The following is a 12,646-nucleotide window of genomic DNA, read 5'->3' as shown; positions in this document are numbered from 1 at the left end:
TTACACATTTATAGTAGAAATCTAGTGCTAGGAAACATATAGATAACAGTAACGTTTTTTAAATTTAAAATTTAATTTACTAATTAATTAACGCAATGTCAATTGGAGGGGTGCAGTGCTCTGACTCTGAAATGTGGCAGGTCCGGGAGGCTTCCAGCGTCCCGGATGGCTTCATCTGCAGAAAGTGAACCCAGCTGGAGCTCCTCACAGACCGCATGGTTCGGTTGGAGCTGAAGTTGGATGCACTTAGGAGCATACAGGTGGCAGAAAGCGTCATAGATAGCAGTTATATAGATGTGACCACACCCAAGTTGCAGGCAGAGAAATGTGGCCTAACCAAAGTCCTATACAACTGTAACATGACCTGCCGACTCAAGTACTCAATACCCCGTCCGATGAAGACAAGCATGCTGTATGCCTTCTTGACCACTCTATCGACCTGCGTTGCCACCTTCAGGGTACAAGGGCAGCACGGTAGCATTGTGGATAGCACAATTGCTTCACAGCTCCAGTGTCCCAGGTTTGATTCTGGATTGGGTCACTGTCTGCACATCCTCCCCGTGTGTGCGTAGGTTTCCTCCGGGTGCTCCAGTTTCCTCCCACAGTCCAAAGATGTGCAGGTTAGATGGGTTGGCCATGATAAATTGCCCTTCGTGTCCACAATTGCCCTCAGTGTTGGGTGGGGTTACTGGGTTATGGGGATAGGGTGGAGGTGTTGACCTTGGGTAGGGTGTTCTTTCCAAGAGCCGGTGCAGATTCGATGTGCCGAATGGCCTCCTTCTGCACTGTAAATTCTATGATAATCTATGAACTCCCAGATCGCTCTGTGCACCAATTTTCCCCAGGGCTCTTCCATTGACCGTATAGTCCGCTCTTGAATTAGATCTTCCAAAATGCATCACCTCGCATTTGCCTGGATTGAACTCCATCTGCCATTTCTCAGCCCAGCTCTCCAATCTATCTATATTTTGCTGTATTCTCTGACAGTCCTCCTCGCTATCTGCAACTCCACCAATCTTAGTATCATGTGGAAACTTGCTAATCAGACCACCTATACCTTCGTCCAGATCATTTATGTATATCACAAACAACAGTGGTCCGAGCACGGATCTCTGTGGAACATCACTAGTCACCTTTCTCCATTTTGAGACACTCCCTTCCACCACTACTCTCTGTCTCCTGTTGCCCAGCCAGTTCTTTATCCATCCAGCTAGTACACCCTGAACCCCATACAACTTCACTTTTTCCATCAACCTGCCATGGGAAACTTAATCAAACGCCTTACTGAAGTCCATGTATATGACATCTACATCTACATCAATTAACTTTGTCACTTCCTCAAAGAATTCTATTAGGTTTGTAAGACATGACCTTCCCTGCAGAAAACCATGCTGCTTATCACTGATAAGTCTATTTTCTTCCAAATGTGAATAGATCCTATCCCTCAGTACCTTCTCCAACAGTTTGCCTACCACTGACATCAAGCTCACAGGTCTATAATTCCCTGGATTATCCCTGCTACCCTTCTTAAACAAAGGGACAACATTAGCAATTCTCCAGTCCTCCAGGATCTCACCCGTGCTCAAGGATGCTGCAAAGATATCTGTTAAGGCCCCAGCTATTTCGTCCCTCGCTTCCCGCAGTAACCTGGGATAGATCCCATCCGGACCTGGGGACTTGTCCACTTGATGCCTTTTAGAATACCCAAAACTTCCCTCTTCCTTATGCCGACTTGATCTAGAGTATTTAAACATCCATCCTTAGCCTCAACATCCGTCATGTCCCTCTCCTTGGTGAATGCCGATGCAAAGTACTCATTAAGAATCTCGCCCATTTCCTCTGACCCCACGCATAAATTCTCACTTTTGTCTTTGAGTGGGCAAATCCTTTCTCTAGTTACCCTCTTGCTCCTTATATACGAATAAAAGGCTTTGGGATTTTACTTAACCCTGTTAGCCAAAGATGGTTCATGACCCCTTTTAGCACTCTTTATTGCACGTTTGAGATTTGTCCTACTTTCCTGACATTCCTCCAAAGCTTCATCAGTTTTAAGTCGCCTAGATCTTGTTTATGCTTCCTTTTTCCTCTTAGCTAGTCTCACAATTCCACCCGTCATCCATGGTTCCCTAATCTTGCCATTTCTATCTCTCATTTTCACAGGGACATGTCTGTCCTGCACTCTAATCAACCTTTCCTTAAAAGACTCCCACATTTCAAATGTGGATTTACCCTTAAACAGCTGCTCCCAATCCACATTCCCTAGCTCCTGCCGAATTTTGTTATACTTGGCCTTTCCCCAATTTAGCACTCTTCCTTTAGGACCATTTTCGTCTTTGTCCATGAGTATTCTAAAACTTACGGAATTGTGATCGCTATTCCCAAAGTAATCACCAACTGAAACTTCAACCACCTGGCCGGGATCATTCCCCAATACCAGGTCCAGTATGGCCCCTTCCCGAGTTGGACTATTTACATACTGCTTTATAAAACTTTCCTGGATGCTCCTTAGAAATTCTGCTCCATCTACACTCCAAGCCTACATGAGTCCCATTCAATGTTGGGGAAGTTAAAATCTCCCATCATGACCATCCTATTGCTCCTACATTTTTCTGTAATCTGTCTACATATTTGTTCCTCTACTTCATGCTCGCTTTTGGGAAGCCTGTAGTAAAGTCCCAACAATGTTAGTGCACCCTTCCTATTCCTTAGCTCGATCCATATTGCCTCAGTGCTCGAATCCTCCATCATGCCCTCCTTAATCACAGCTGTGATATCATCTCTGACCAGTAATGCAACTCCTCCGCCCCTTTTACCTCCCTCTTTATCCCCCCTGAGGCATCTATACCCTGGGATATTTAGTTGCCAGTCTTGCCCTTCCCTCAACCAAGTCTCAGTAATACCAATAACATCATATTCACAGGTACTAATCCAAGCCCCAAGTTCATCTGCCTTACCTGCTACACTTCTTGCATTGAAACAAATGCACCTCAGACCACCTGTCCCTTTGCGTTCATCATCTCTTCCCTGTCTACTCTTCCCATTCGTCACATTGAGTTTATTATCTAGTACCTTACTGGCTTTAGTTGCTGCCTCTTTACTGACCTGTAACTTCCTAATCTGGTTGCCATCCCCCTGCCACATTAGTTTAAAACCTCCCCAACACTGTTAGCAAAAGCACCCCCAGGACATTGGTTCCAGTCCTGCCCAGGTGTAGACCATCCGATTTGTAATGGTCCCACCGCCCCCAGAACCGGTTCCAATGTCCCAAAAATCTGAACCCATCCCTCCTGCACCATCTCTCAAGCCACGTATTCATTCTGACTATTCTTGAATTTCTACTCTGACTGTCTCGTGGCACTGGTAGCAATCCTGAGATTACTACCTTTGAGGTCCTACTTTTTAACTTATCTCCTAACTCCTAAATTCTGATTGTAGGACCTCATCCCATTTTTGTACCTATATCGTTGGTGTGCACCACGACAACTGGCTGTTCACCCTCCCCCTTTAGTATGTCCTGCAGCCGATCTGAGACATCCCTGACCCGTGCACCCGGGAGGCAACATACCATTCGGGAGTCTCGTTTTCGACCACAGAAACGCCTGTCTACTCCAGTTATGATTGAATCCCCTATGACTATAGCCCTGCCAGTCTTTTTCCCGCCCATCTGTGCAGCATAGCCAACCACGGTGCCATGAGCCTGGCTACTACTGCCTTCCCCTGGTGAGTCATCTCCACCAACAGTATCCAAAACGGTATACCTGTTTTGGAGGGAGATGACCGCAGGGGACACCTGCACTGCCTTCCTGCTCTTTCTCTGCCTTTAGGTCACCCATTCCCTGTCTCCCTCACCAATTCTAATCTGCGGTGTGACCAACTCACTGAACATTCCATCCACGACCTCCTCAGCATCGCGGATGCTGCAAAGTGAGTCCATCCGCAGCTCCAGAGCCATCATGCGGTCTAACAGGAGCTGCAGCTGGACACACTTCCCGCACATGAAGGAGTCAGGGGCATCGGCCGTGTCCCTGAACTCCCACATTGAGCACGAGGAGCATAACACGGGTCTGGGATCTCCTGTCATTTTTACACTTTACCTTAACTGATTACAAATATAATATCAAATAATGAATAAGTGAAAGGAATAAAGATTTTACTTACCAATCACAATACTTACCAACACACAAAGAGTTAAATTTCTCCCAGCTACTGCTAATTGGAGTACTTTCCTTACCAGTCAATCAGGTCACTGCTTTGCTGTGATGTCACTCTTCAAGGTAAGTTTTTAAAGAGGAAAACATACCTTCCCGACAGACCCCTGGCCACTGCTCCTGCCGAAAATCTGAAGGCCGCTTCTGCGGCAGCTGTGTCCCTGCCGCTCTCCTCGCGCTCTTTTATCCTGTGTCCCCGCCGCTCTCCTCACACTCTTTCACTGTATCTAACCTCATGCTGTACCAGTTCTAGGAGTGTTTGATGGGGACAGTGTAGAGGGAGTTTTACTCTATATCTATCCCCGCGCTGTACCTGTCCTGGGAGGGTTTGGTGGTGACAATGTAGAGGAAGTTTTATTCTGTATCTAACCCTGTTTTGTACCGATCCTGGGAGTGTTTGATGGAGCAGTTCAATAGTCCATTGTAACGGTCCATTGAGGAATCCCAACTATGTTGTGTGATGGACATTGTGTAATGAGAATATTTTGTGAGCTTTATTCTCATCTCTCTGCACCATCTGTCTTAGACTCACCAGCAAATATGCCAAGTGTTGAAATCGGCTTGTCAGTGACATTACACCCTACACTATGTGTAGGTCATACTAATCTATAAACCTCAATTTTCTGGGGGTTGGAGGGTGAATTCTGGAATTAAATAACACGGAAGGCTCTTCGATCTATTGTGCCTATGTTCGCTCTTTGAAAGAACTTTCTGATCACTCCTGCATTCCTTGTTCTTTATCAATATCCTTGAACCTTTTTCTCCTTTGAATTTTTATCTAATTCTATTTTGAATGTTCTGGCAGTGCATTCCACGTCCAAATGACTTGCTGTAAAAACAATTCTCCCCTCACCTCTCGTTGTGACAATTATCTAAAATCTGTGTTCACTGGACACATCTCCTCTCTCACTGGAAACAATTTCTCTGTATTTAAACTGTCAAAACATGCATGTCTCCTGAACCTGCATCCAAGATAGTGTGACACGGTGGCACAGTGGTTAGCACTCCTGCCTCACAACTCCAGGGTCCAGGGTTCAATCCGGCCTTGGGTGACTGTCTGTGTGGAGTTTGCACTTTCTCCCTGTGTTTGTGTGGTTTTCCTCCAACAGTCCAAAAACGCGCAGGTTAGGTGGATTGGTCATGCTAAATTGCCCCTGAATGTCCAGAGATAATCTTTGTATTGTCACAAGTAGACTTACATTAACACGGCAATGAAGTTAATGTGAAAAGCCCCTAGTCGCCACATTCCGGCGCCTGTTCGGATACACAGAGAGAGAATTAAGAATTCTCAGCTGGTACGGGAATTGAACCCGCGCTGCAGGCCTTGTTGTGCATCAAAAACCAGCTGTCTAGCCCACTGAGCTAAACCAGCCCACGTGCAGGTTAGGTGAGGTTACGGGCTCGATGGGTTGAATGCAAGGATTCTATGAAGAACAATCCCAGTTTCTCCAGTCTGGTTACAGACTGAAATATCTCATCACAGGTATAATTCTCAAAATCACCTATACACCCCGAACAAGCGCCGGAATGTGGCGACTAGGGGCTTTTCACAGTAACTTCATTGAAGCCTACTCGTGACAATAAGCGATTTTCATTTAATTTCATTTCACACCCTCTTCAAAAGCAGGTTGGACAGTCCTTGTTGAAGCCTAACCATTGTTTTATGAAGGATTGTAAGAAACCCAAATTTATATTTGCACCCAAAAAAACAAACTTGAAAATCACACCAGCGTCCTTGGTCGATGATGAAGTGTTCACTGCTGGAAAAGGCCCACCCCAGAGATCCCGGTACCTACGGCTCTCAGAAGTGTGTCCAGGGTGTTCCAGGCTCCAGTCGCTCCAATATCCCTTCCCACCACGTAATTTGCAGCGAAGTCGGACATGGTACTCTGTTCCAGGTGACAAATGACACAGACATTGTTCTCGGTGCATTTTATTCATAGTCGCCAACTTCTGTAGAAATGAAAACAAAGCATTGCTAAAAATCTATTCAGTCCAAAGCAGCTGCTGCCAGGCGCTGCTTTGCATCTGAAGTCCTCCAAGCAGACAAGACATGATAACAATCAGTACAAACCTGTCTCCAGGTAGGCTTCTGATGTTCTCTGTACTGGAACTCGCATTCAATTGGCGGACTAATATCCAGCTTCCAATTTATAACCAGACAGTGGCTTTTCATACGATGTTTATGTACACGGCGAATCATGGGCTGTTCCAGCTTCGCTACTCCCAAAAGAAATGATAATCAATAGTCAGGACACAAATTAGACAAACACGGACTAGAACTGGCAACCAGAGTAAAATATTTGTCAATTATTGTAACTGAACAAATCACAGAAGTATCTGAACCCAGTTAATAATGTGGTGTTTGTCGTTCGGGGACCAGGTTATAGTGGTGTTGGGGTCCCTGTTAATCTTATTTTGGGATCCCTATTATCATAGAATAATAGAATTTACAGTGCAGAAGGAGGCCATTCGGCCCATTGGGTCTGCATCGGCCCTTGGAAAGAGCATCCCACTTAAGCCCACACCTCCACCCTATCCCCATAAACCAGTAACCCCACCCAACACTAAGGACAATTTTGGAAACTAAGGGCAATTTATCATGGCCAATCCACCTAACCTAAAAATCTTTGGACTGAGGGAGGAAACTGGGGCACCCGGCGGAAACCCACGCACACACGGGAAGGATGTGCAGACTCCGCACAGGCAGTGACCCAAGCTGGGAATCGAACCTGGGACCCTGGAGCTGTGAAACAATTGTGCTAACCACAATTACTCTGGTGTTGGTGTCCCTGAGCTCGATTCATCTAATTTGGAACAAGATCCCATAGTGAGCTCGTTTAGCTGTGTATTTCCTGGTGACTCGCGTTGTATAAGGGGCCTCAGCGGTGGCCGCACGGCCAAGGCCGCACATAGTCCCATTTTGTACACTAGGTACCTCCGCTCACCGGAGCTCCCAGTGTAGCGAGAGATTGGAAAGCCATTTTTAAATGATGTCCCGGACTCCAAAGCCCCTGTAGCATCCCCGAACCGGCCCCAGTCCCAACGCACTATGGGAGGGTCTCCGTCAGCCCCCCAACACCAACGCATGGCACCCCGGACTGGTCACACCTGCTCAAAAACTGCCAGCTTGACACCATGGCAGTACCCATCCAGCTAGCAGTGCTACCTGGGCATCTTAATAGTGCCAGGCTGGACCTGCCAGGGTGTCCAGGTGGCATCATCAGTCCCAGGGCATCACCCTGCCCAAAGGGCATGCAGCTGAGGCCCTCGGACCTCTGACAGACACCCATAAGTGCCGTTCCATCTGCTCCCCGTTGGTGAGGACCAGCGCTAAACGGCACTCGCCGAGGTCTCCGAGGCACAGGGGATCAATCCCAAGCCCCTGGGTACCTCAGGAATCTGCAAATTAGAGAGAGACTATTGACTCACTATAATATGCAGATTTGCCATCAAGTGATCCTGCCTGCAGTGGGCCAGATTTACATTGCAACATCTCCAAAATCGTGTTGGATCCCGCGAGGCGCTGCAAGTCAGGTAGATCCCATGAAAGGGGTCTCCCAGCTTTTATCTGCCACACTGTGTCACAGCGAGCAGCATTTGAGGTGCAGCGTGGCAATTGAACCGCGCCCCAGTTACTCTGTTGTTGGGATTCCAATTACACTGGTGTTGGGGTTACTGTGGTGCTAGAGTCCCAGATACTCTGGTTCTGGGTGCCCAGTTACTCCGGTTCTGGGCAAAGAGTTACTCTGGTTTTGATCTCCAAGTTACTCTGGTGTTGGATTCCCAGTTACTCTAGTATTGGAGTTCCAGATACTCTGGTATTGGAGTTCCAGATACTCTGGTATGGAGTTCCAGATACTCTGGTATTGGAGTTTCAGTTACTCAGGTACTGGAGTTCCAGTTTCTCTGGTATTGGAGTTTCAGTTACTGTGGTATTGGAGTTTCAGTTGCTCTAGTATTTGAGTTTCAGTTACTCTGGTATTGGAGTTTCAGTTACTCTGGTATTGGAGTTTCAGTTACTGGGGTATTGGAGTTTCAGTTACTCTAGTATTTGAGTTTCAGTTACTCTGGTGATGGAGTTTCAGTTACTCTGGTATTGGAGTTTCTGTTACTCTGGTATTGGAGTTTCAGTTACTCTGGTATTGGAATTTCAGTTACTCTGGTGTTGGAGTTTCAGTTACTCTGGTATTGAAGTTTCAGGTACTCTGCTATTGGAGTACAGTTACTCTGGTATTAGAGTTTCAGTTACTCTGGTGCTGGAGCTCCAGTTACACTGGTATTGAAGTTTCAATTACTCTGGAAGTGAAGTTTCAGTTACTCAAGTATTGGAGTTTCAGTTACACAAGAATTGGAGTTTCAGTTGCTTTGGTATTGGAGATTCAGTTACTCTGGGATTGGAGTTTCAGTAACTCTGCTTTTTGGAGATTCAATTACTCTGGTATTGGAGTTTCAGTTACTCTGGTATTGGAATTTCAGTTACTCAGGAATTGGAGTTTGAGTTACTCTTGTTTTGGAGTTTCATTTACTCTGGTGCTGGGGTCCCAGTTACTCTGGTAGTAGACTTCCAGTTAATCTGCTGTTGGAGTTTCAGTTACTCCGGTATTGAAGTTTCAGGTCCTCTGGTACTGGATTTTCAATTACTCTGATATTGGAGTTTTAGTTACTCTGGGATTGGAGTTTCAATTACTGTGGTATTGGAGTTTCAGTTACTCTGGTATTGGAGTTTCAGTTATTCTGGTATTGGAGTTTCAGTTACTCTGGTATTGGAGTTTCAGTGACACTGGAATTGGAGTTTTGGTTACTCTGGTATTGGATTTTCATTAACTATGATATTAGAGTTTCAGTTATTCCGGTACTGAAGTTTCAGATACCCTGTTTTTGGAGTTTCAGTTACTCTGCTATTGGAGTTTCAGTTACTCTGGTATTAAAGTTTCTTTCACTCTGGTATAGGTGTTTCATTTACTCTGGTGCTGGGGTCCCAGTTACTCTGGTATTGAAGTTTCAGTTATTCTGGTATTTGAGTCCCAGTTACTCTGGCATTGGAGTTTCAGTTACTCTGGTATTGGAGTTTCAGTTACTCTGGTATTGGAGTTTCAGTTACTCAGAAATTGGAGTTTCAGTTACTCTGGTACTGGAGTTTCAGTTACTCAAGTATTGGACTTTCAGTTACACACGAATTGGAGTTTCAGTTATTTGGTAATGGAGTTTCAGGCGCTCTGGTATTGGAGTTTCAGTTACTCTGGTATTGGAGTTTCAGGCGCTCTGGTGTTGGAGTTTCAGTTACTCTGGTATTGGAGTTTCAGTTACTCTGGTATTGGAGTTTCAGTTACTCTGATGTTGGAGATTCAGTTACTCTGATGTTGGAGATTCAGTTACTCTGGTATTGGAGTTTCAGTTACTCGGGTATTGGAGTTTCAATTACTCTGGTATTGGAGTTTCAGTTACTCTGGGGCTGGGGTCCCAGTTATTCTGGCACTGGAGTTTCAGTTACTCTGGTGCTGGGGTCCCAGTTACTCTGGTATTGAAGTTTCAGTTATTCTGGTATTGGAGTCTCAGTTACTCTGGTATTGGAGTTTAAGTTACTCAGGTATTGGAGTTTCAGTTACTCTGGTATTGGAGTTTCAGTTCCTCTGGTATTGGAGTTTCAGTTACTCAGGTATTGGAGTATCAGTGACACTGGTGTTGGAGATTCAGTTACTCTGGCATTGGAGTTTCAGTTCCTCTGGTTTAGGAGTTTCAGTTACTCTGGTATTGGAGTTTCAGTTTCTCTGCTATTGGTGTTTCATTTACTCTGGTATTGGAGTTACAGTTACTCTGGTTCTGAGGTCCCAGTTACTCTGGTATTGAAGATTCAGTTACTCAGGTAGTACAGTTCGGGTTACTCTGGTATTGGAATTTCAATTCCTCTGGTTTTGGAGGTTCAGTTACTTTGACATTGGAATTTCAATTACTCTGGAATTGGAGATTCAGTTTTTCTGGTATTGGTGTTTCAGTTATCCTGGTATTGAAGTTTCAGTTACTCTGGCATTGGAGTGTCAGTGACACTGGTATTGGCGTTTCAGTTACTCTGGTATTGGAGTCCCAGTTACTCAGGTATTGGAGTTTCAGTTACTCTGGCATTGGAGTTTCAGTTACTCTGGTGCTGGGGTCCCAGTTACTCTAGTATTGGAGTTTCAGTTACTCTCATATTAGAGATTTAGTTACTCTGGTATTGCAGTTTGAGTTACTCTGCTATTGTAGTTTCGGTTGCTCTGGTAATGGTGATTCGGCTACTCTGGTATTGGAGTTTCAGGTACTCTGGTATTGGAGTTTCAGTTACACTGGTATTGGAGTTTCAGTTACACTGGAATTGGAGTATGAGTTGCTCTGGTGTTGGAGTTTCAGTTACTCAGGTATTGGAGTTTCAGTTAATCTGGCATTGGAGTTTCAGTTACTCTGGTGCTGGGGTCCCAGTTACTCTAGTATTGGAGTTTCAGTTACTTTTCTTTTCGAGTTTCAATTCCTCTGCTATTGGTTTTACAATTACTCTGGAATTGGAGTTTCAGTTACTCTGGTATTGGAGTTTGAGTTACTCTGGTATTGGTGTTTCAGTTACTCTGGTCTTGGAGTTTCAGTTACTCTGGTGTTGGAGTTTCATTTACTCTGGTATTGGAGTTTCGGTTACACTGGTATTGAAGTTTCAATTACTCTGGAAGTGAAGTTTCAGTTACTCAAGTATTGGAGTTTCAGTTACACAAGAATTGGAGTTTCAGTTGCTTTGGTATTGGAGATTCAGTTACTCTGGGATTGGAGTTTCAGTAACTCTGCTTTTTGGAGATTCAATTACTCTGGTATTGGAGTTTCAGTTACTCTGGTATTGGAGTTTCAGTCACTCAGGAATTGGAGTTTGAGTTACTCATGTTTTGGAGTTTCATTTACTCTGGTGCTGGGGTCCCAGTTACTCTGGTAGTAGACTTCCAGTTAATCTGCTGTTGGAGTTTCAGTTACTCTGGTATTGAAGTTTCAGGTCCTCTGGTACTGGATTTTCAATTACTCTGATATTGGAGTTTTAGTTACTCTGGGATTGGAGTTTCAATTACTGTGGTATTGGAGTTTCAGTTTCTCTGGTATTGGAGTTTCAGTTATTCTGGTATTGGAGTTTCAGTTACTCTGGTATTGGAGTTTCAGTGACACTGGAATTGGAGTTTTGGTTACTCTGGTATTGGATTTTCATTAACTATGATATTAGAGTTTCAGTTATTCTGGTACTGAAGTTTCAGATACCCTGTTTTTGGAGTTTCAGTTACTCTGCTATTGGAGTTTCAGTTACTCTGGTATTAAAGTTTCTTTCACTCTGGTATAGGTGTTTCATTTACTCTGGTGCTGGGGTCCCAGTTACTCTGGTATTGAAGTTTCAGTTATTCTGGTATTTGAGTCCCAGTTACTCTGGCATTGGAGTTTCAGTTACTCTGCTATTGGAGTTTCAGTTACTCTGGTATTGGAGTTTCAGTTACTCTGGTGCTGGAGCTCCAGTTACACTGGTATTGAAGTTTCAATTACTCTGGAAGTGAAGTTTCAGTTACTCAAGTATTGGAGTTTCAGTTACACAAGAATTGGAGTTTCAGTTGCTTTGGTATTGGAGATTCAGTTACTCTGGGATTGGAGTTTCAGTAACTCTGCTTTTTGGAGATTCAATTACTCTGGTATTGGAGTTTCAGTTACTCTGGTATTGGAATTTCAGTTACTCAGGAATTGGAGTTTGAGTTACTCTTGTTTTGGAGTTTCATTTACTCTGGTGCTGGGGTCCCAGTTACTCTGGTAGTAGACGTCCAGTTAATCTGCTGTTGGAGTTTCAGTTACTCCGGTATTGAAGTTTCAGGTCCTCTGGTACTGGATTTTCAATTACTCTGATATTGGAGTTTTAGTTACTCTGGGATTGGAGTTTCAATTACTGTGGTATTGGAGTTTCAGTTACTCTGGTATTGGAGTTTCAGTTATTCTGGTATTGGAGTTTCAGTTACTCTGGTATTGGAGTTTCAGTGACACTGGAATTGGAGTTTTGGTTACTCTGGTATTGGATTTTCATTAACTATGATATTAGAGTTTCAGTTATTCTGGTACTGAAGTTTCAGATACCCTGTTTTTGGAGTTTCAGTTACTCTGCTATTGGAGTTTCAGTTACTCTGGTATTAAAGTTTCTTTCACTCTGGTATAGGTGTTTCATTTACTCTGGTGCTGGGGTCCCAGTTACTCTGGTATTGAAGTTTCAGTTATTCTGGTATTTGAGTCCCAGTTACTCTGGCATTGGAGTTTCAGTTACTCTGGTATTGGAGTTTCAGTTACTCTGGTATTGGAGTTTCAGTTACTCAGAAATTGGAGTTTCAGTTACTCTGGTACTGGAGTTTCAGTTACTCAAGTATTGGACTTTCAGTTACACACGAATTGGAGTTTCAGTT

At 44.3% G+C, this 12,646-nt stretch overlaps 1 protein-coding gene across 2 annotated transcripts in view; it reads right to left on the bottom strand.

The window, feature by feature from the left end:
- The window catches only part of LOC140430125 (interleukin-6 receptor subunit beta-like), a 548,481-nt gene that overhangs the window by 243,221 nt on the left and 292,614 nt on the right, over window positions 1–12,646 (bottom strand). For both annotated transcript variants that reach the window (XM_072517643.1, XM_072517640.1), the window contains exons 6-7: window positions 6,283–6,428; window positions 6,005–6,161 (exon numbers count right to left, since the gene is read on the bottom strand). In XM_072517643.1, coding sequence (XP_072373744.1) covers window positions 6,005–6,161; window positions 6,283–6,428 — 303 coding nt within the window. The remainder of the gene's footprint in view (window positions 1–6,004; window positions 6,162–6,282; window positions 6,429–12,646) is intronic.

This window comes from Scyliorhinus torazame, chromosome 1 (genome assembly GCF_047496885.1).
Source record: "Scyliorhinus torazame isolate Kashiwa2021f chromosome 1, sScyTor2.1, whole genome shotgun sequence".
NCBI classification, from domain to species: Eukaryota; Metazoa; Chordata; class Chondrichthyes; order Carcharhiniformes; family Scyliorhinidae; genus Scyliorhinus; species Scyliorhinus torazame.
This window is presented reverse-complemented; position numbering and strand designations above follow the sequence as displayed.